The sequence below is a fragment of the Hoplias malabaricus genome, chromosome X1 (assembly GCF_029633855.1).
Source record: "Hoplias malabaricus isolate fHopMal1 chromosome X1, fHopMal1.hap1, whole genome shotgun sequence".
Taxonomy (NCBI): Eukaryota; Metazoa; Chordata; class Actinopteri; order Characiformes; family Erythrinidae; genus Hoplias; species Hoplias malabaricus.
The window spans coordinates 7014348-7037638 of record NC_089818.1 but is presented as its reverse complement, the minus strand read 5'-3'; the positions used below and the strand labels follow the sequence as shown (position 1 = coordinate 7037638).

The following is a 23291-nucleotide window of genomic DNA, read 5'->3' as shown; positions in this document are numbered from 1 at the left end:
TCTGAAGGCAACTGCACCTATGCTTTAACGCGTTTATTTATTCATTTATTAGGGTTTACGTCAAATGTCACCCATCTACTGGTGCACCCCAGCATTAAAAGAAAAGATCACTTCACAGCACTAAATAGCTTAGAATTATTCGACACAGTCACATGATTAATACACTTAAATGAGTATCAAGGCTTATTATATGATATCACTAGCAATTCATGTTTAAAGCTTTAGAACAAGAACCTGACACAGCATTAAATTAAATCTAAATTAAAATTTTTATTAATTTAAAAGGATATGCCTAGATAGTAGTAATATATAGGAAACATTAATTGCATATAAAACAGTATGATGCTGACAAAATAAGTAACAGCAACAGTACCAATTTACATATTCTCTTCCAAAATAATGCATTCAACATCAGCAACGCTGAACTGCAGACTCCATTCATGAGAAGGCAAACTACTTTTTCAGTAAGGCACAGGTTGACTAGTAAATAAAAGTTCTAAAGGCCAACAGTCCCTTTATGTTCTGCAAGTGTCTGTGTACAGATGAGTCTGACGAGGTCTGAGGTGGCTATGAGCTCGGAAACATTTCGTTATGCAATGTGTCAGTCATTTTTAAACATGTTGAGCATCTCAATTTCAGTGAAAACATAACAGAAATTATGCACATTTCACAACGCAATGCTACAACATATAAATAAAAGACTAAAATGAAAAATACATCTGGAAAAAAAGCACATGTCCTGATCAATAGACTCAAGTGAAAAACATGAAATGACAAACCATACCTCGCGGGTATGCGTGGCATCTTTAGAAGCCTGCAACACAATTTTCAACATTAATTGATGCCCTGTATTCATTCATACAAAAAAAAAAAAAAAAAAAGAGAAGCACAGTAGCCACTGAGTAAAAATGGCATTGAGTGCATAGATATAGCCAATTTAAAGTGGGCCTACAATATATCATCAGTGTCTCAGAGATATTAAAGGCAGTCTTCACAGCCAGTTTGGCCCTGATGAAAGAGTCACAGTACTGAGAACTCAAATTCAGTACATCTCAGGCTGTTAAAATTAGTGGCTAATATAGATTCACATATACTCTCTTGATTGTAATTAAAAAGCCATAAAGTTCTATGCATGAAGTGAAAGGCTATGTTCGACAGCCTTGTACTAATACTACAACATAATTAGCGTATTACGTTTATGGTCCCACATATAAACATTCAACAGTCAGCACATTTGCTAAAAAATAAGCCCCCTTAGTGCCCACTGTCACTAATCTGTATGGCATCGAATCAGGAAAGAGCCTATTTCACTGTTTTGGTTGACAAACTATGACATATTTTATCTATGTACAATGACAGAATTTGAAAAGGCATCTATCAGAACAAGCACCAGCTCAAAGCTACAGTGAGTGAGCTAAACATCTGTGTGCCTGTGTTTTTTTCCTTAACTAAGTCCAGAAAGATTACATACATATCTGAAACGTCAAAAAACGACAACAAGAGACAAACAAACAGCACTAGGAGATGATTTAACTCCAGACGTCTTGCGAGTAGCGTCCCTTGGTCATCAGTTTCTTGATGTATTCTACAGCCTGGGTGTGTGTCATGCCCCCTAGCTCCTCTGCTATTTCATAGAAGGAAGTCTGCACATCCCTTGCCATGTTTCTTGCGTCCCTGGAAGAAGAGAACGTTTTAACATTACACTTTACATTACACAAGTCAAAAGGGCAATGGAATATGCTTGACCAACTTAAAAGAAATTGTCAGTATTGTTTTTGTACTTGGTGCTTACGTCTCATGTGCGTATTATATATTGTAGATATTTGTATTTCAAATATGCGAAGCAGCGGAGAATATCGTGTTTATTCTCATGAAAAACATCTGGCCCTACAATCAAGGGGGTGCAGGGGCATTGTCCACACAATACTGGAGGAAATGAGAACGAAGTATTGAGGCTGTAGAGCCAGAGCTAAACTAAAGGCTAGGCTAAACGCTAAGAATATGGAGAAGGTGTGGAGGTACAAACCCTCGAGCCTAACGGTGATTATGGGGTACATTAACTCGCTAACCAACAAATACGATGAGCTGGCAGGGCTAGTGAAGTATCTGAGGCTCTATAGGGAGTGTAGTCTTATGTTTCAGAATTTTTTTTTCCTCATTTGAATTTCTCTCTGCGATCAATAAGGTATCCATTCATTCATTCATTCATTATCTGTAACCCTTATCCAGTTCAGGGTCGCGGTGGGTCCAGAGCCTACCACACACACATTCACTCACACACCTATGGGCACTTTTGAGTCGCCAATCCACCTACCAACGTGTGTTTTTGGACTATGGGAGGAAACCGGAGCACCCAGAGGAAACCCACGCAGACACAGAGAGAACACACCACACTCCTCAAAGACAGTCACCCGGAGGAAACCCACGCAGACACAGGGAGAACACACCACACTCCTCACAGACAGTCACCCGGAGGAAACCCACACAGACACAGGGAGAACACACCACACTCCTCACAGACAGTCACCCAGAGGAAACCCACGCAGACACAGGGAGAACACACCACACTCCTCACAGACAGTTACCCGGAGGAACCCACACAGACACAGGAAGAACACACCACACTCCTCACAGACAGTCACCCAGAGGAGCTCCAGTTGAGCTCCAGCTCTGAGTCAGAGAGAGTCCTGGTGAAACAACTGACTACTTAGTGATGTATGATGTTTAGGACAACTCACCCACAAATATAGATGTGTGCATTGTCTGTGTGGATCTGCCTCCAAATGTCCTCCTTGTTTCTCTTTAGGTGATGTTGCACGTACACCTAGAAAGAGGAAAACAAACTCAGCTATACATTTCTAAGGAAAGTTCATGTTCCATATGCTTGATGATTGCTTTATGGGATACACATTCTTTGTAGTTACAGTTTGTAAACTTCATTGTTTGTGTTTGCCATTCATTTAAGGTCAGTTTCTGACTACAGAGGGGCTTTTCTCTTTTACTGCTGTGTCCGATACGCTCATTAAAACACAAACACAAAAACACACACCATAGTCTGTGTGGAAGGAATGTGTGGATTTTCATATGACTGTGGTACTTTCCTGTCATGATGTGAGGAACTGGACAAAAACGAATTTCTCTATGTGTAAGCACATGTGGGCAATAAAGCGGGATTCAGTTTCTGATTCTGATGTCAATGCCACTGCTGTGCCGTGAATGATCAGCCTCCCCTGATCCATGTGTGGCCAAACACTGGGAAAGGATGAATGAAGCAGAGGACGCATGTAATATGCTCTAAAATGGACTGTAAGTGAAAACATGTGGATAGTGAGTGTAAGTACATAGGGGAAGTGATTCTAAAGTGAGTAATGAGCAACAGGACAAGGTAAGTCTTTATAAAGTGGACAGTGTGAGTTAAAAAAGTGGAGAACAGCAAGCGTAATTAGATTTCTATAAGAAGTTCATAATCTGGAGATTGTCCAGTACCTTGTGCTCTTGATCTCTGGAGAAAGCCACATTAAGCCGTGTCAGCACTCCTTCCCTTTCAAACGACTCCAGCTCCTCCTGGTACAAGAAGTCTTCACTCTTGTGACGGCAGCCAAAGTACAGCACAGTCTCTCCCACTTCTTTACCTGAGGGGACATTAAGAACACACCTTAAGAAAATTCTGGAGTAACACAGTGCCTCTTGTTTTGATATAGAAACCTACATCGGTCATAAATGCAACATCGTACATCAGTAATTCGTGAAATGGTAATATGGAATATATTAGAGATATAGTATAGCAATATAGGATTAGAGATATGCAAACTCACAAATTGTTGGTAAAATTTCAAAAATAACTAGAACACAGCTTCCTTTGGTCCTTTGTTACACTCAGCACATTCTCAAGTGAACAAATTAATTTTCTCATCCAGTAGAAGATGCTCATCAACTACTATATTGTTATAAATGTGATACAAAACTTTATAAATTAAGGCAAATTATTCATTACTGTGCAACTTTCTTTGATTCTTCTATTATGTATTATTTAATGCTGCATATTGTACTCTATGTTGTTTGTCTTACATGTGTCATATTGTATGCACGGTGTCAGTCAGGCTTATATTACATATTATTGAACCACACAAAGGAAACAATCATACCTTGCTGTTTGAGCCAAGCCCGTTCCTGAATAAAGCCAATAAAGGGTGCGATGCCTGTTCCGGGTCCAATCATGATGACCGGATTGCTGGCCTTAAAGGGCAGGCGAAACTGGGACTTGCGGATGTACATGGGCACAGTGGCCTTGTGGCCGTTGTCGGTGGGCATTTTGTTCTTCAGCCAGTTGGTAGCCACTCCCTTGTTGGTACGCCCCGTCTTTGTCTGATACTCCACTACTACGGCACAGATGTGGATGCTGTTGGGATGCACCTGTCACAAGAGGGCGCTGTTTAGTAGCTAGTGTATTGCAGAAGGATACAACACCCCGTGGCACAAATATAAGTGAATAAGTTCAACTTACATAGTGCCTTTCCCAAACCAAAGGACTCATTACATAAAGAGGGAAAGCCTCACTTTTATCAGGAAAGAGGGGGGAGGGGTACAAGAAAGAGAGAGAAACGCTTACCTTAGAGGACGAGGCGATGGAGTAATAACGAGCCTGCAGACGAGGCAGGAGCTCACACAGGTGATCGACTGGTGGCCGTAAAGACGGTAAGTCTTCCAGAATGGCCAGAATGTTCCTTGATGAGTCCAACACCCAACTCTGATACAATGCCTAATGAGAACAAAATTAACAGAAAAAGATCTCAGACTCTTTTATATATTGTTCAATTAAAACATGTAACTCCATTATCATAATTCTAAAAGAAGAATGAGTAAAGTGTTAAATAGTGCAAACAATGAATAAAACAAAACAATGACTTGTACGGTGTTTATCAAACTCATCATCATCATAAAGCAATTTTATAAGTTATGGTTGGGATCAGATAAAAGAGATCTTCTGATTGAGGAGGTATATTTAGGGCCAATCATTTTCATTAGATATTTCATTAGTGACACCTGTTAAAATAGTGAGTGTACTATGACCATGAAGCTGAAAACTTGGTGAACAAGCACTTGAGGTCCATCAACATAAAAGACAAGTGGAGGCACGTGCCTTGCCCTCAGGTGACGATGAGGCCATCTTACGCATATTCTCCTGGTCCTTGGGGTCAGAGGCATACTGTGCCAGCTCATACAGGACGTTCGTGCGAGGACAGTTGGTGATGTCCAGATAGTGAGTGAGAGCTGTGCGGTAGGTGGTAGGACATGGGAACGGATGTTTCTTATTGGACTCCTCTGAAAAATGATAAACCACAACTACATTTAAGGAAAGCCTCATTCCATTCACCAAAGTGGAGAGGTACATGCATAAAGCAAAAAATATCTAGGTAATTTATTATAAATAAAACGGCTGTATTTAGGATTATGGTGTTATATATTTCCCATCACCACCACTGTAAAGAACTCAATAAGACTAAGTCTGTTCCTCTATAGTGTACCATTTCTCATCTGAATGGCTGTCCACATCTCAATCACTGAATTAAAGTGCCTTGAACTCAATAAAATCAGTCTAAGTGCTCTTTAGGTCCTTCAAATGTTAAAATTATTACTAGAGCACAAGTATGGAATAAGACTTCTCAGATTAGATCAGCAGTTAACCTCTGACTGACAAATAGGCCACAGATTAATCCTGCCAAAGCCAAAGAATTAAGTCATCATCATCATCTGCCCCTCAGAGACATTTGTACAGACAAAGCTGGGCAAGGCACTCAAGGTCAGGGCCATACCGTCGAGGTTGTTCAGGGAGATAACAGTATCAAGGTCCACGCCAAGGACTTCCCCCAGCCTGTTCACGAGAGTGGAGTCATTGGTGGGATACACGGCCACGTGGTCTCCAGATTCATACCTGTGGGTTAAAGACAAATTTCAGCTTAATCTTTATTACAGTGAGGACAATATCTGATCCCAAGTAAATCACATTTGAGCAAGGTATAAAAAAAGGTGAGTGATATGGGCATATGTCTAAGATAGTAGGCAGTGAACTACTGAAGATTATATAAAAGGGCAATATTACGTAACAGAGTTAAAAGTACATTATCTAAACGTTCACTACATATTAAGATAACAACAGCAAAACAAACAGGGCTCACTGTGGGCAAGTCCATACTGATCCATATGAATAAGTCAGACCAATAAAACTAGATAATCATCCATCATCTGTAACCGCTTATCCAATTTAGGGTCGCGGGTGGTCCAGAGCCTACCTGGAATCATTGGGCGCAAGGCGGGAATACACCCTGGAGGGGACGCCAGTCCTTCACAGGGCAACACAGACACTCACACATTCACACCTACGGACACTTTCGAGTCGCCAATCCACCTGCAACGTGTGGTTTTAGACTGTGGGAGGAAACCGGAGCACCCGGAGGAAACCCACGCGGACACAGGGAGAACACACCAACTCCTCACAGACAGTCACCCGGAGCGGGAATCGAACCCACAACCTCCAGGTCCCTGGAGCTGTGTGACTGCGACACTACCTGCTGCACCACCGTGCCGCCCCTAGATAATCATATTTTATTTTACTTAGTTTATGGATTTTAGCCACTACAAAAGACAAATGCTACATCCTATAGACTCTGGATAACTGAGATGATGCATTTTCTGAAAGAACACACTGTTCAAAAAGCATCCAGACTGATTTAAACTATTGTGCACATATTGACAATATTTAACTACCAATTAATATGTAATGTGTAGAGTTGACTTTGAAATAATACAAAGTGTGACTTCTTTAGAAAGCAGCATCCATTCAGACCCATTCTGAAGTATCGAGTGGTTCACATATGAAACAGAATAGTTACCTGATTTTAGAGCCTGTGATGTCCAGCTCCAAGTGCATCAGGTGCCGGTCACCACCTTTGTTGAGCTTGCGGTTAACAGTGACCGAGGCCAGGAACGGGTTCTTAGAATCAAACGGCCTGAAAACAGTGGTACAACTCATCAGCAGAGAGTCAGACTATTCCTTTGCACATTTAATTTGCTTGAATACTGGATGAAATCCAGGCCACAGTGAATTCCTCCACTGGATTGACGACACATTCCTTAGTCCTTTTTCACTACTGTAGAACATCTTCAACTGAACACAATCTCTACAAATGCTGCTGTAGGACAGAGTCAACTATTTACATTAAATACTGCACTATAGCCTCTAAGAACGGTGCCTTTGTCTTTAATAATAATGGTTGTTTTATTTTTAAACTTACTGTCAGCTACCAGTTACATAAGGTACAATACTTTTTGTGCAGATTGGTGATGCTGCAAAAATCTTGGCCTATACTGAACTTCATAACACTGCCAATGCATCGCAGAACGAGCCATAATCCAACACACTGTACAACATAAGTAACTGGTCATTGATGGCAGTGAACTGTGCAATAAACCTGTATGTATTTAGTAAGCTTCCATTCCACCCTAAATGGTAGAACAACTTCGTTAAAGAGAAGCCATGTTCACTGCTGCTTTAACACGCATCTGTACTGAATAATGCAGGAGATTAAAAAAAATAAAATAAAACAGAAGATGCAGGGCTGAGAATACTATAACAGCCCTGACTTTAGACACTTTTAAATCAAGACTTAAAACATTCCTGTTTGAACAGGTTTACAGCTCACTTTAAAATACTCTGCACTTTTATTCTGTACTGGCGCTTTACTTATTGTATCATTTTAAAGTGTTTTAATCATTTTTATCATGTTTTCTTTTACTTTCTTTATGTATTACATTTTATTTCACCATTTTAATTGTTTTAGTCGACTTTTATAATTTTTTTTCTTGCTTTTTAAATGGTTGAATTGCTCTTGTATGATTTATAAATAAACTTGCCTTCCCTAATCAGGGTTATTTATGGTGTCTGTCTGTGTTTTGTGTTGCCCATGTTGTACGTACGGTTTCTGGTTCTCAAAGCTTTTCAGGCGTCCCAGTTCTCCTGTGTAGATCTTATTCATATTTAAGTCCTCATGAACCTTCAACTCGTACTGACGAATGCTGAGACAGAAAGATGTGTGTCAACCATGGACCATATAGATACTGAATTATACAGACATACACACAGAGAGATCAACAGATGTACCGCACATCACACATGAAGTACCAGTTACCCCAAAACAACAGAAAAAAGACTGATGAGATAAAAACACCATCCATACATGATTGTATCCTAAACGATTATAAGACTAAGTATAATTTGGCACTGAAATCTCAAACTAGGGTTTTTGAAGGACCAGCTCTCTAAAAAGACCTGTTAATATTAAGTAATTCACTGAGAGAGAGGAAAAAAGTAAGTGAAAGCAACCCAGTGAGAAAGGAACACTGAAAGAATGAGTCTGAAAGAGAGAGGGAAAAAGCTTCAGGTCAGACTGCCCTGCTCGCAGCTGCACTTTTGTTGTACTAAAATGAGGGAATTCATGGTGGCTACACTTTATGAGAACAAGATGTTTGAATGAGTGAGGCAAACATTCACTGAAGGAGCACATTATAAACCTTGCCACAGAAGGAATTAAAAAAAATAAAGAAACACGGGAGGCATGACAAAAACTGACAGAGGGAAAGCAAGGCAAATGAGACATGAGAAACAGTGCGACAAAAAGTCTTAAAAGGTTATTTAATCATTAAAGACAAGCATTTTTAATACCTGGACTCCTCTCCTGTTGCCTCGACTCCAAAGTGCTCACACACAGCCGGCCAGAACTGCTCTCTCCACGACACAAAGTCCTCCTCAAGACTATTGAGAGAAGGAGGAAAACAAAAGCTTTTAGGAGACAAACACTCACCTCACAGTCGCTGGAGGGTAGTCATTTATTCAGAACACACCACACTCCTCACAGACAGTCATCCGGAGGAAACCCACACAGACACAGGGAGAACACACCACACTCCTCACAGACAGTCACCCGGAGGAAACCCACACAGACACAGGGAGAACACACCACCCTCCTCACAGACAGTCATCCGGAGGAAACCCACACAGACACAGGGAGAACACACAACCCTCCTCACAGACAGTCACCCAGAGGAAACCCACGCAGACACAGAGAGAACACACCACACTCCTCACAGTCACCCGGAGGAAACCCACGCAGACACAGAGAGAACACACCACACTCCTCACAGACAGTCACCCGGAGGAAACCCACGCAGACACAGAGAGAACACACCACACTCCTCACAGACAGTCACCCGGAGGAAACCCACACAGACACAGGGAGAAATGCTGTACATTTTCAAATACAGGCTCTCCATGAACAGACTGAGGATTTAAACACGTAACATGTAACTGAATAAAAACTGTGGACTTTGTTTTTTCTGATATGAGCCCCACAAGGTTCAACAAAGCAGCCTTACACTGAATAAATCATAACTTTGTATCTTTACAAAGAGAGAGGAAACAGCGGAGAGACAGAGGTAACAATTAAACATAAATAACAATAAAAATATTAAACAGTTATTGTTATTTCCCCTGTTGCTGCTGTAATGCTTTACCTTGTGGAAGGTCATTGTCTGAAAATAACCCATCACTGACTGGCTTGCTGACTAGAGGGTTCAATGACCTGTATTAGTAAATGATCTGTATTAGTGCAGGGATTGAAATGACTGAACAGTCAGGATTCTTTACTCACTTTCCATCATCGTCTCCCATGCCCAGGTCAAAGATTCTGTTGGCACCCAGCTCAGACAGCCTTTTGTCCACATATTTTCCCATGGCATTGTAATGCTCATATGTCTTATTGCCAAGTGCAAACACCTAGAGCGAGAGAGAGAGAGAGAGAGAGAGAGAGAATGCACAGCAACAAGATTTGCATTACTTTGTGTACTTCTGCTGTAAAAATAAAGCATTTATACTTTTTAACCGTTATTTAAACATCACATGTAATGTTCATGATGAATAGACCAACAGAAATGGCCCAAAATAACCCTAAAATTATTCACAAATTTTTCTTATTCCATTACTTCAGGAAACTAAAAAAGTTTGCTGATTTGAACAACCCAATTGTTACATTAGTTATCTTAACAACTGTTAAAACTGTTAACTATTAAAAGAATTCAGTCTGGTGATTCTTATGTTTAAGCAAGAAAATGACCAAACATTCATTCATTATCTGTAACCGTTTATTCAGTTCAGGGTTGCGGTGGGTCCAGAGCCTACCCAGAATCATTGAGCGCAAGGCGTGAACACACCCTGGAGGGGGCACCAGTTCTACACAGGGCAACACACACACACATTCACACCTACGGACACTTTTGAGTCACCAATCCACCTACCACAGTTTGTTTGTGGACCGTGGGAGGAAACCCACGCAGACACAGGGAGAACACACCACACTCCGCACAGAAAGTCACCCGGAGGAAACCCACACAGACACAGGGAGAACACACCACACTCCGCACAAAAAGTCACCCGGAGGAAACCCACGCAGACACAGAGAGAACACACCACGCTCCTCACAGACAGTCACCCGGAGAAAACCCACGCAGACACAGGGAGAACACACCACACTCCTCACAGACAGTCACCTGGGGGAAACCCACGCAGACACCTGAAGAACACACCAAACTCCTCACAAACAAGGAGCAGGACTTGAACCTACAACCTCCAGGTCCCTGGAGCTGTGTGACTGTGACACTACATTCTGTGCCACCGTGCCGCCCAGAATTACCAAACAGAGTAAGAATGTTTCCTGCTCCTGACCTAATACATTAGACTAAATACATCATACAGCACTGGCAGTAACTGCAGGCTGTGTCCCAAATGACTCCATGCATATAAACAGATGCATTAGACATATTGGCCTGTACTTGGGGGTAGAAGCTGTAATTTGGGATGAAGCAACATAAAGATATCAATTTGCACATGGATGCCATTTCAGGGATGTATTTATTCACATCACAGACAGATACTGGCCACTTACATTTATGAATGTGAACTGACAAAATAGGCAAATCCGATTTGCACAAAAAAACTGAAATGGATAAATGTGGATGATAACGTGCTTTCTCGGCTCTGAAAAGAACACAGGATCGAGTCCAGTATCTCAGACAACCAGCCAAAGCCCTTTGTAGTCTGACTTCAATGAGCCCTGCTCATCTCCCAATGCTAATGAATTCTAGCCTGCTTTCATCTGACTTGCAATAGAAAAAATAAAGCCTCGGACAAAGCAGCAGCCGTTCTTTTATTACTGTCTTTATGTTTACAACACGCTGTAACCTTTGTAGACACATGGCAGAAAAGCTCATAGGACACCAAGTGGGAACAAGCCAATGGTGAGCCTTTCACACATGGCCGAGTCACCTGACCAGTCAGTGTCTGGCCTCACACACTGTCATGAATCAGCAAAGCATGACTCTCCCACATGACTCTCAGAGAGCTAATGTGCTCAGTCACAAAAGGAGAGAAGAACAAATGATGCAGCAAACCATGTCAATATTTGGGTTTCTATTAACTATTACACTGTGGTTTTATGTTTTCAATACTAACATTTGGTGAATAAACCAACACTAAGTAAACGCCAGTATGAAACCCATACCTTCAGTTATTGATTTGAATCTGATTTAAATATTACAATATTCATCTTTATTTGATATATTTTTCATCTCTGTTTTCTTTTATAGGTTTTATAATTTTTAAATGTTTTTTTAAATATTTTAATGTTTAATGTTTTGTTTGACTTTATATGAGACATGTAATTGACTTGAATTAGATTTTAAATAAACCCAGTGACACTCTATTGTTCACTGCACTTCAAGAATTCTGCATTGTTGAAAAAGGTCTCATTTAAACTGTAGTAAACTAAACAGAGTTCAGTCGAATTTGACATTTAGACAGTAATGACTATCCCCATGTTAAGCTCACTGTTGCATGAGTTGATCAATAAAAAAATCTTTTTTTGTTTTAATCCACACAGTAGGTCCATTTATTATGTTCAGACCAATGCTTTTGTCAGTGGAATAAAGACCCTGGCATTTGCTAAGTCACTTTTTGCATCAACAGGAAAACAAAACTGCTCAATGACTCTGCCACTGTGCTTAGTCACGCAACGTTACAAGACACACACAGCAAATGGCTTCCTGTCAGCTTTTCCCAGCCGCGTGCTAAACCAGGGAAGCATTACTCAGCACTGAAGTATGACCTGATGACGCTCGCTCTGCCACTTTCGTGTCATTGTGTATTTGTACATTTCAGAAAAACATAAGGTTAAGGGTCAAGATAATTCCTAACTGACTGAATTCAGGACATTCAGGTTTTCTGAATTTAAACTGAGAGTTTAACATGGACACAATGCAGTAACAACTTTTACTCACTTCATTTTCTACACACTTTCTTTTTTCAGAACAAATTTACAAAACAAACACACATCAGTTTCAATGCTGATAGATCCTAGATATACTAATAGTTTCCACTGCAGTTGTATACATTACTTTTTTTGTAATTCTTCTTATAGTTCTCTAGGATGTTTACTAGAAATGCTCTTGTAGCTGATTGCAATCAGTTTCTCACTGCAATGTTTCTAGGGTAAATACTTTTCAAAAGAACAGAGTGTGCTCTCTGAGTTCATTTTTAATGCCCTGGTTTTACAGAAAAAAAAAGTGGCATTGGGTAAATTTACAGAGAAAAGGAGCTGAGGAAATGCAAATCTGAGAAACGTACTGTGTAATTGACTCCGTCCAGGTCAGCACCACCCTCCTGAAGCCAGTCGTAGAAATCCTGAGCGTTATCTGTGGGATCTCCCTCTCCATAAGTGGCCATGCAGAAAATGGCCAAGGAGTTTTCAATCTCTTTCAAACGAGAGAGTTCACTCTAAAAAGAGCAAAAGAAAGTGCATACAGTGAACACAGTAAAACAAGAACCTGAGCTTTAAACCTGATCAGCGCAGTCCAAGACTGTGGCTATGCATTGAATTTCTAGTTCATTCAACATTAAAGATGTAAACAAAGAAAGACACAGTGAAGTCTGAAATGCATCATTACAGGTGCTGCTTACGGTTGTAGTGATAAGAACCAGACGTCCAAGTGTTTAATGCCTCTAAATTCTCCATCAAAGCAAGTTAAAAGATCACATGGTTGTGAACACACTCCACGAGGAATAGTTTAATAATAGGTTTGAGAAAGGTTTGGTGTGAGAAATGTGTTTATGTCGCTGATGAACTGGTGACCTCCTGATGATGAAGCCAACCCCTACTCAGGAGCTCTCATCAAACCTCTCTTTTTAACTGGATTATGCAGAAATTTAATACTAAATTCTAATGTTGTTGCTCATGAATGAGTCTGTAAAGGCAAGAGTGGGATGTTACCATATCGTACTCCTCTGGGTCTGCCGCCATGCCCTTCATGCCATAGCGCTGGGCATCTTTAGAGAGCCTGTTGGCAAATTCCTCAGCTGTGCCCGTCTGAGAGCCATAGAAAACCACAATATTCTTTCCCTGGTGATCACAAAAAATACATGTCTCTCTTTAAAAAAAAAAATAAAAATCAAACCTGATCATTTAAAAACAGGACACAGCATTATATCTGTGATTTAATTAAACGTTTTATACACTTACATCATGCATCCAGTAAAATGCCAGTGTAGTATGTAGTATGAAGTCATTGTGTGCAAAATAAAAGCAATGTATTTCACTTTAACTGTAAATTAAACTGTAGAGTCATGTGTAAAAGTCTGAACCCTTCATTTTAGTGTAAATATAAGTGTAATATTAACACATTCTTTACGAGCAACGTAAAGTACTTTGCTTTTAGCCTTGAGCCTCATTAAACCTGAAACCTTATATAGAATTTGTATTTCAGAAAATGATGATCTAGTTATATACATTTGACCAAAGAATGAGAACACACCGACTCATCTGTTCAGTGCTGGCAGAGACTGTTTGTAAAACTCTAGACTTAACATAAAATTCAAGTCATATCTCCATGATACAGGACTTCCTTAAAACATTATAATCTTTTATTTGTAGGTTTGTTTTGTATAAATAAAGCAATAGGGCTATTTAAGCCTACCGTTTTCTTCATCTTCTCAATGAAACTGGTTTCCCTCGCAGCTGGGGCTCTACAAACAGAGACAGACATTAGTAAAGATATGCACCGCAAAGCATTTTCAAGATTTGTTTAGGAGCCTGTAGTCCTGTTAATTCAGGAGTTGGGAACGTGAAAATCCGAGATACTTTTCTAAAGGTAATTTATCCTGCATGTCCTTCTTTAAAATAAATGTGGGTTTACTCAGACTCTATCATTTAGGTATCAACAGCAAACAAATCACTACACAAGGTTTTGTTGCGTGATTAAAAAATAATAATAATTCATACGATACATATTTTAGCGCAGTGGTTCTCAGACTGTGGTATGTGAAGAAGCAGCAAGTGATGGTTCGACAGATGAGCTCTAAGAAATTACTGCCTAACTAACAAATTAATTAATACTTGAAAAATATTCATGTGTAAACTACATAATGTTTTAAGGTTTTCATAATTAAGCTTTGATCAAATTTGTTTGTGCAAAAAAACACCACACAACATGGTTTACGAATAAACAGTAGTTCAGTAGTCTGTAAGGAAAAGGCTGAGCAGCGTTCCTTCTTGTTTCCAGGGAGGGAACGCGATCTCCCAGTTGTTTGCAAAACTCATGTGAAAAAAGCCCAGTTTCAGCTTCTTACTGAACGTAAGCAAAGGCTAGAGACAGACATGAGTAATTTGGACTTTATTGCAAAAAAAAGCAAAGTGGAAACAAGAAAAACAAACCGAAACCAACCCAGCGAAATACTCCTAAGCCCAGGAGGACTAAATCTAGAGGCATAAAGAGAGAGAGAACACGTAACTAAAGGAAAATGATGTGGTGGATCTTTGCATCATTAGAGTCCTAAAACACTGTTTAACAGTGCTGCGCCTCCTTCACCTACCGCTGTGAGCACCTGCTCCAAACGCCACACTGCTCTCACCTATAGTCTATTAAAGCGCATATTAAATTAATCTCTCAAAATGGTTATTTTCCCAAAATTGTAGCTATATTTTCTCATAAATGCATGACTGTGTAAAACATACAGTTTGGGCCTAATTATTTGTATGTGTTCTATAGTTTTTTAGCAATTATTTTAGATTCGTTTTGTGTAATTCATGTAAATTACAAATATTCAAGTAAGTAATTCGTAGGAGGTACTTGGGGGGCTTTGATTTGATAATAAGTGGTGCTTGGTCTAAAATGTTTGAGAACCTCTGTTTTAGCATATAAACAACACCACACACACACGATTTTGACTTAAGGACATATTTAATGGTGCTGAGGTCACAAATACATTTATTTTTTCAAGCTTAATATAAAGAATTCCAAAAATTCCAAAATGCATGAATCAACCTGTTCAACATCGAAACAGACCTGTGTATCCTGTGTATAAGTGACGTATAATCTTTACACCTACAGAACAGATAAAATCTCTGCATGAGCGCCTGTGCATCAGCCTCTGAGAGAACAATTAGAGTGAGAGCTCTTTTCATAAGCAGCGTGACCAGGAACACTTGATTATGATGCAGTGGGAATATCAGTAAAACAATGACATTCATTTTATTGCAGTCTTTCACAGAAAGCAAGACAAGGCACGCATGAACGTTCAGAGCTTATAACATATCAGAGACACTACTGCCCAAAAGTGCTAGGCACAAAGGCAGCTGTGACAAAAGGAAGTGAATGAAGTTATTCAGCAAGTTCAAACTTTTGATAAGTTTTATTTTAAACACATACTGTGCATTTAATTTATTCAACAGCAACTTGTCCACTGTGTCCAAAATAAAATGTGTGTTTTTGCTGATTATTTTCTTTTCCTACGACTAAAACCAGACCTTTCCTTGTAGAAAATCACTGCAAACCTGAAGGATCCTTGGCTAATCATTCAACTTGGGGCCAACAATAAATGAGAATGGAAACAAAGAGCAGTGCAAGTGATCCATCATGTTGTGTGTGCTTGTCCAAAGCGATAGCAGCACAGGATGAGGAACTGTCATTAGTTTGCATACCAGCCTTGCTCTGCTTTCCTATGAACCTTGGAACATGTCCACCGTGAACACAAACACACGCTTATGAAGGAGACAGTACAGATGGTCTTCATTTTTACAGGTTGTACAAACAGTACACATGCACCTGATGGCATGTTCTACTTCCAGCACAAGGTTTCTAAGATCATGTGGAAATATTACACACATTTCCGAGAACCCTGATTTGATGAGGGTTTTAAGATAGTGTTGCTTGTTGTGGTTAGACTCTATGGTTTCATGGGGCAGGCATAGTTTGGTGGAATATTACAATAATTAATACTATCATACTTCCCACTTCAGTGAAGAACTTGCACTTGGTTGAGAGTATTTTTTCAGAGTGTGGCACAACTGGTGCTTTTCATTTGCCCTTTATCAGCTTTAAAGTTTTACAAACATTACACGTCTATTTTGCATAATAAAAACACAAGACTCACTGACTATTTTGGCCACAATATCCATGCTTAGACATAAATGCACATGCAAACACACTGACTAAACAAACTTATGTAATCACTGAGATCTCCGTCTAGGACCACATGGGAATGTACAAGAGAAAGCACTGGAAAAAAAAAAAACAAGCCAGAAATTAAATACACACCTGTCTGCTGCAGCAATTCTGTCCTCTGGAAGAGAGAATACACAACCCATAGCCTCGGAAAAACAGAAACACCACAACAGGATACAACTGTCCAACCATCACAGGTCCACAAGGGGAAAAGAGGGCAGCCACTCATCACTACGTCATTTGTATGACGTTGTGATATTTTCTTCCTCGTGCTTAGAGAGAAAGAAAGAAACCATGTGGAATCCAAGGAAGGACCCGGCTGAGACTGAATCCTGAGATGAACTCCTCCAAACACTGCTGATGCTAGTCTGAGTTTCAATCCAATGTTTTTCTCCAGTAGAGTAGATTCAAATCGAGTGTAGTCCTACATCCTTAGGATAAGGAATCGTGCCAAAGACTTACTGCAGACTTATTGGAAAACATGGAAGACGTCAACACAGAAATCCTAAAGAGATGTCTGACCAAGGCTTAGCAGAGAGCAGCATCCGAGCACAACGTTCAAAGTCATTCCCTCGGTCACTGAAGCCTGTCACAAAAAGGAGCAGCGATTTCTATACCAACTCTCTCACTCCCTCACAGGCGCCAGCAACATCTGGCAACCACAAAGACCGTTATGGTGAGACTGCTTAATAAAATGTCCCATAAAAACCAGCAGGGCTGGCGCACACCAACCCTCAAATAAACACTGACTCAAATCAAAACCAAACGGATCCTTGCAGAAAGACCTGCCCCCTTTTTCCAGAACATGAGCCATACGGAAAGAAGTGCACAAAGAAAAGCACAATGAGTGCGGTTGTGTAACCGTGGCAACTGTTGTTATAATGACAATGTCGTTGCATTTGCGAGAAGAAGAATGACTGAATGCCCCCTGTGCTTGGCCACCCGCCCCTCGCTCACATTAACCCACGCTGCTCATTGGAGCATCGCAAAGACGGAGGAACTCTGACTGTCATGGCAACCTCATCTGTCATAAAAGGACTCTCTAGTGACAAGCGAAGCCCTGAGCCTTTCAGGGAAGCGGCGAGAGCAAATTAGAGATGGTCTCGAGTGGAGAAAGGAAGGAAAGTGCAACAGAAAGGAGGGCTTGTCTCTCAGCTCAACTTTCCACCTTGAGAGAAAGCGCTGGCTGGCCTTTTACTCTCACACTCCAGGAAGTGCTGAAAAAAAAAACGAAGTCCTGGGACACAAAAACTAAGAGTGGGGGAAGCTGGCTCCAAACAAGATGCACTCTCTTTCACAGGGAACAAGAACGGAAACAGTATGGGGGCAGGGACTGAACCCAGGCACGGAGCTGAGTTTTCACTCGCACCATTCCTCAAAGACCCCAGGAGAATATGTGGTTTTACATTCCTGCATACCCTTCGCCGCAGACAAACAAAGATCCTTCCCACTAAAGAGGAGGAGAGGAAGAAAAAAGATTCAGGCGGAGCATGTCATCTAAAGCTCGTCTGCGTGCGTTTTCACATGTGCTCAATGGTCTCCCGTTAATCACTACAAGGTGAAAGAAACAAGCTTTGAACTAAGCTCACTTTAAGAACAAGGTCCTAATGTTGAGATCGGAAAACACTCACTGAAGCCAAAGCAAAAAAATAAATAAAAATTTAAAGTCTGATAAAGTGCCCATGTCATTGGACACAACTTCATTGTATTATTTTGCACTTTATTAAGGTGTCAAAACAAAGCATGCCATTCACTACCTAGTTTATATCAGAACAGAGGAACTTGTTTACGTGCGTCAGTCAAAAAAGGAGCAACAACAAGAAAAATCCTTAATACCGAACATTATATGTTACAGAAAGGATTTTGATGCATCATTAATGTACTGCAGGGAAAACAAAAGGAAAAAAAAGTGGGAAATGAATTGTGACATATATATATATATATATATATGCACGGTGTCACAGCAGGTAGTGTCACAATCACACAGCTTCAGGGACCTGCAGGTTGTGGGTTGAAATCCTGCTCTGGGTGTGACTGTTGGTAGGTGAATTGGTGACTCAAAAGTATCCGTAGGTGAGAGTGTGTGAGTGTTGTTGCTCTGTGAATGATTGGTGCCCCCTCCAGCACTGTCCTGAAATCAAGGGGATGCGTTACATAGTGCTGTTTCTACAGTGCTGAGCATGGAATAGCACTGACAGAGACTCTATTCTCCCTATTACAGCTCAGTGAAGAACCACAATTACATCCTTTAATCATGCAATTTCAAAAAATACATTGATATATGCGCATACGCCAATTAGATATTTTGTGTAGGTCCTCTTCATGCCCCACAAACAGTTCTGTACACTGTCTGTGTAACACTGCGATACAAACTCCCACAGATTCTCAATCAGACTGAGATCTGGGTTGATTTAGATGACCTCTTTATCACGTTTCTCAAGCCATTGCTCAGCAGTGTTTATAGTGTGGCAAGGAGCATTATCCTTCTGACATAGGCCAAGGCCTTTAGGAAATAATTATCTTGAAGGGGTGGACTTGGTCTGTAACAATGTTTATGGAAGGGGTAGGTGTAAAAGTAACATTCACATGAACACCAGGACCCCCAGAGCACCATGAGCTATATTGCCCAGAGTATCACAGTGACCCTCCCCCGGGTCAGCGCTACATGCACACCTGATGTAATGTAAGCACTTTTAGCAGTGGACAAAGATCAGCAAACGCGATTTGACCAAACTGCACTGACCTGTGTTCGGATTCCTGTCTACACAAGCATTTTCTCTTTCAGACAGACCTGCCTTCACTCCTTCCACCATGAGCAAGCCTGATATAGCCCTCCCCTCAGCAGCTCCCATTGTACAATAATCATCATTATTTGCTAGATTTCAGTTTTAATCTCGTGGCTGGTTAGTGTATCTGGTCGCTCATGTTATCTAGGAACACAATCTATATTCTGCAGCCCTACCACACAGAGGTATGTGAGCATGCAGTATTCATGCACAGCTTGCTACTGCCCTGATATAATCAGCATGAACTGAAAGAGGAGAAGAGAAAAAAAAAAGGAAGAAAAAAAAAATACACAAACAACTGCAAAAAAGATTGAGATTAACAGAGTGAACACACATAAAGTGGCAAATAGATATATGCATGGGTGAATCCTTAGTGATCTCCCCACAGAGCCAGCATTTGTATCTAAAATCACTATTCAGGGATGAATATACAGTCAAAAAAAGTTAAATAAGTGTATTAACATTAATAAAACATATCAGCACTTTTGTGAACTGTAAGTAGCCATGGACACGGTTAAAGGCAAAGTTCATGATTGTAATTATATTAAAAAAAAAAAAAAAAAAAAAAAAAAAAAAAAAAAAACACACAAGACTTTTATAGTGTCACCATCTGCTAGCTCTCCAGTTTATTTGTGTGCTTGAAACAGACGTGTTTACGAGTCAGTCTCAGTCTCTCTCTCAAGTTAAACTTCAGCCACGTACAAACAAGTCGTTATTTCCCCTGAAATATAATGTTCCACATTAAAAGACATGGAGATTAGAACAGAGTTTCCACACAATCGTAGATGTTCCCTTTAAAGCCCCGTAGAACCCATAGCGAAATGTTGTGTTTTGTGTACTGTTCTAAACTTGGGTGTTATGTGAAATGTTCAGCAAAGTTTTAAAAAATAAAATACATTTTAAAAATAATAAAAAAAAAACCCAGAAATATGATAAACCTCTCCTCAAAATATGCTTTTTAGAGCTCTCTGAGAATGGTGTGGGCATGGCCCAATACTAATGACCATGTATGACTGACAGCTCTACTAATGTATGACCATGTATGACTGACAGCTCTACTCTACAGCTCTCTACTAATGACAACACACAGCCTCGAGACAGAGCAGTTGTGTTTTTTTTCTGGGGTTTATTACACAATAAATTGGCACAGACGGGTAGCTATAATTGGCATTATACAGCCGTTCATGTGTGAACCTATGGATGTCTTTTATGTGTCTGGGGCTTTTATTCCCGCTGCTACTTTACTGTACACGCCGGCCTAGTTTGGCCGCTATCTCTATTGTACTGCCGACCGAGTGGGTCTGCCTTCCCCGCTGCTACTCCACTCTGACAATTGCGTCTGCTATCTTCACTGATACGCCGTTTAACACGCCGACTGAGGGTGGCTATTATCCCCACTGCTACGTTGCTGTACATGCCGGCCCAGTGTGGCCGCTATCTCTGCTGTACTGCCGACAGAGAGGATCTGCCTTCCCCGCTGCTACTCTGCTCTATACCCAGCCTACTGCTGCCATCTCCGCTGATATGCTTTTAAACACACCGAACTTTAAGGACATGAGTGATAGAGCAGTGGTAGAAGAGCTATATCTAAGCTAACTAATCAAGTCATCCATTATCAATTTTAGCAATCTGAAACAGCAGTGTATTACTGGAACGTTATTATACTGCATAACAAGACATTTCACTGCAGCATTTTAAAGAAGATGGTATTTTAAGCTAAGGCATAATTATAATCATTTATAATTAATCGCATATAATCATATTTAATTTTCTGGCGTAATAAGTTTTTTAAATTTTAAATTACTATTTTTCAACTTGTTTCCTTATTTAGAAAGAATCTGACTATTTTTAACATGTCTAAGTCACAGATCTGCTCAACAGGCTGCTCTGTACTCTGTGTCTGAGGTTAGGTTAAAGACTGCTCCAACTTTATAAATGCAATGAACAGATGCTCAGCAGAGAGACGTACACAAGTGAGAGGTCATGGACTGCCTTTGTAAGTGAGAAAGCTACTGACCATCACAGAAAAATGTACTCAGATCCTTAAGTACATTGCATTTGAGGCAGTTTCACTCGTCTCTGCAGTCTTCACAAAAACTTAAACTACAGACAATACATTAAAATAACTTCAAAAAATGCAAAGAAAAGTAAGTCTAGTTGTGAAATGTGCTTTTAGATCTACATAGAGTAGGGTGACCAGATCTGAGATGGTAAAAAAAGAGGACACGTCTTGGGGGGGGGGGCGGGGGGCGGGTACGCTTAGCTGAACCTGTGTGTGCTTTTAGGATCTTTACACCTTTATTTTCTACATAAAACATAGGAATTTCTTTTTTAATTCATCCGAGAACTTACATTTACGTTTCGGCATATCTGCTCGAGATGAGGGTGGGTACATGAGCTTTGCCTGACGTAAACAAGGACTACTGACGTGCAGACTGACGAATTAAATGTTTACAGAGAAGGTTCTCGACCAATAACGGTAGCTCTACAGTCAGACCGTCCAATCAGAAGATTTTAGGCTACTTCACCACGCCCCCTTCTCACTCAAGCGAACCAAGCGGAGTAGGGGAGGGCGGGACTAGTCTGTGAACGAAACGCTTCTCGAAGTTCTATGTAAGCTCTAGAAAAACAAAATCCCGTCGTTTGTGAAATTCCACCCGGACATTTTTTTAAGTCTAAAAAATTGGACATGTCTGGGTAAAAGAGGACATCTCGTCACCCTAACATAGAGACTCAGTAGGTCTGTCCCAAATACTACTATTTGGGCATTGGAGCTTTGGCTGGGATATTCAGTGAATATTCTAATAATACTGTCTTTAACAAAATCCACTTCCAACCCCTGCTCGCTAACCTGCTAACTAGCTTGCTAGCTAAGGGCACAGAGTATACACAATTTAACTGAGGTGCTCTAATTTCAGGTACAAAGCTGACAAACTGAATTGTGGCTTTGCCTTGCTTCGTTGTAAGTGTGATGTTTTAGCATGTTAGGCCGATTTATATGATATATATACAGGCTTCATTTGTACAAAGGCGTATGTTGATGAGTCTGAATATGGGTGGAGTGGGGAGAGCACTGTTTTTACTGCTGGAGCCTGAATGTGGGTTGAGTGGAGCGTTGCCTTCATCAACAGACACATTTATCCAAAAAACTGAATATCCGAATCACAAAATTAGAAACCGAATACCTACCCACGAACAAATATCTGAAAACATGTATACTTGGGGCCAGCCCTATTGTCCAGAATATCAGTGCTCAGCAGATGCACGGATACCAGTTTTTCCTTCTGATACGATATTTCATGTTCAAGTATCTGCCGATACAGGGTACCGATACCAACTCTAATCTTAAATACTAGATAAGTGCCTATAAATCCAGATATTTATATTGCTATACTTGCAAATTTTATTTTGTTAAAGCAGTGCTTTTTACACTGTCATGAGGATATTTGTCACTTGGAATGTTGGGGTTACACTACACAACTTTTAGCCACATTTATTTTTTTATTTTTTGCCTCAAAATTGAGTTTCAGATCACTCGCAACGTTTGATTTTTATTTCAACCTGACTTTGGACGTAGTTGCGTAGTGTCAACTCTCCACCACCTCAGCTCTGAACGAGTCCTGTCAACAGCCAATGAGAACAGAGCACTGAAAGTAAACACAGGCCCGTGCAGTGGAGCTCTACAATGGAGGACGGATTAAATGGTAAAACTAAGGAAAACTACAATACATTACATAGAGCTGGATGCACCGCCTCCAAATTATGAGTATTACCTGTAGGAGAACATAGTGAGCCACAAAACACACTGTTACAGCCTTTATTCCAACTTTATTCTAATTTTTAAATTCCACTATAAATGACACAGCCCCAGTTACCCTAATTTTTGGAACCATTTAAAGTGGA

General features: G+C 40.4%; 1 protein-coding gene across 2 annotated transcripts in view; it reads right to left on the bottom strand.

The window, feature by feature from the left end:
• Nucleotides 1–283: 283 nt before the first annotated feature.
• Nucleotides 284–23291, bottom strand: part of LOC136675567 (NADPH--cytochrome P450 reductase-like) — a 28190-nt gene continuing 5182 nt past the window's right edge. The window contains exons 1-15 of one of the 2 annotated variants that reach the window (XM_066652187.1): nucleotides 16696–16796; nucleotides 14077–14125; nucleotides 13374–13502; nucleotides 12731–12880; nucleotides 9705–9829; nucleotides 8720–8809; nucleotides 7975–8073; nucleotides 6891–7007; nucleotides 5814–5932; nucleotides 5141–5322; nucleotides 4610–4759; nucleotides 4146–4413; nucleotides 3487–3632; nucleotides 2739–2824; nucleotides 284–1674 (exon numbers count right to left, since the gene is read on the bottom strand). In XM_066652187.1, coding sequence (XP_066508284.1) covers nucleotides 1530–1674; nucleotides 2739–2824; nucleotides 3487–3632; nucleotides 4146–4413; nucleotides 4610–4759; nucleotides 5141–5322; nucleotides 5814–5932; nucleotides 6891–7007; nucleotides 7975–8073; nucleotides 8720–8809; nucleotides 9705–9829; nucleotides 12731–12880; nucleotides 13374–13502; nucleotides 14077–14125; nucleotides 16696–16745 — 1905 coding nt within the window. In that variant the 5' untranslated portion in view covers nucleotides 16746–16796 and the 3' untranslated portion in view covers nucleotides 284–1529. Of the gene's footprint in view, nucleotides 1675–2738; nucleotides 2825–3486; nucleotides 3633–4145; nucleotides 4414–4609; nucleotides 4760–5140; nucleotides 5323–5813; nucleotides 5933–6890; nucleotides 7008–7974; nucleotides 8074–8719; nucleotides 8810–9704; nucleotides 9830–12730; nucleotides 12881–13373; nucleotides 13503–14076; nucleotides 14126–16695; nucleotides 16797–23291 lie in introns of those variants that run through there. The other variant, XM_066652186.1, reaches the window with a different exon arrangement.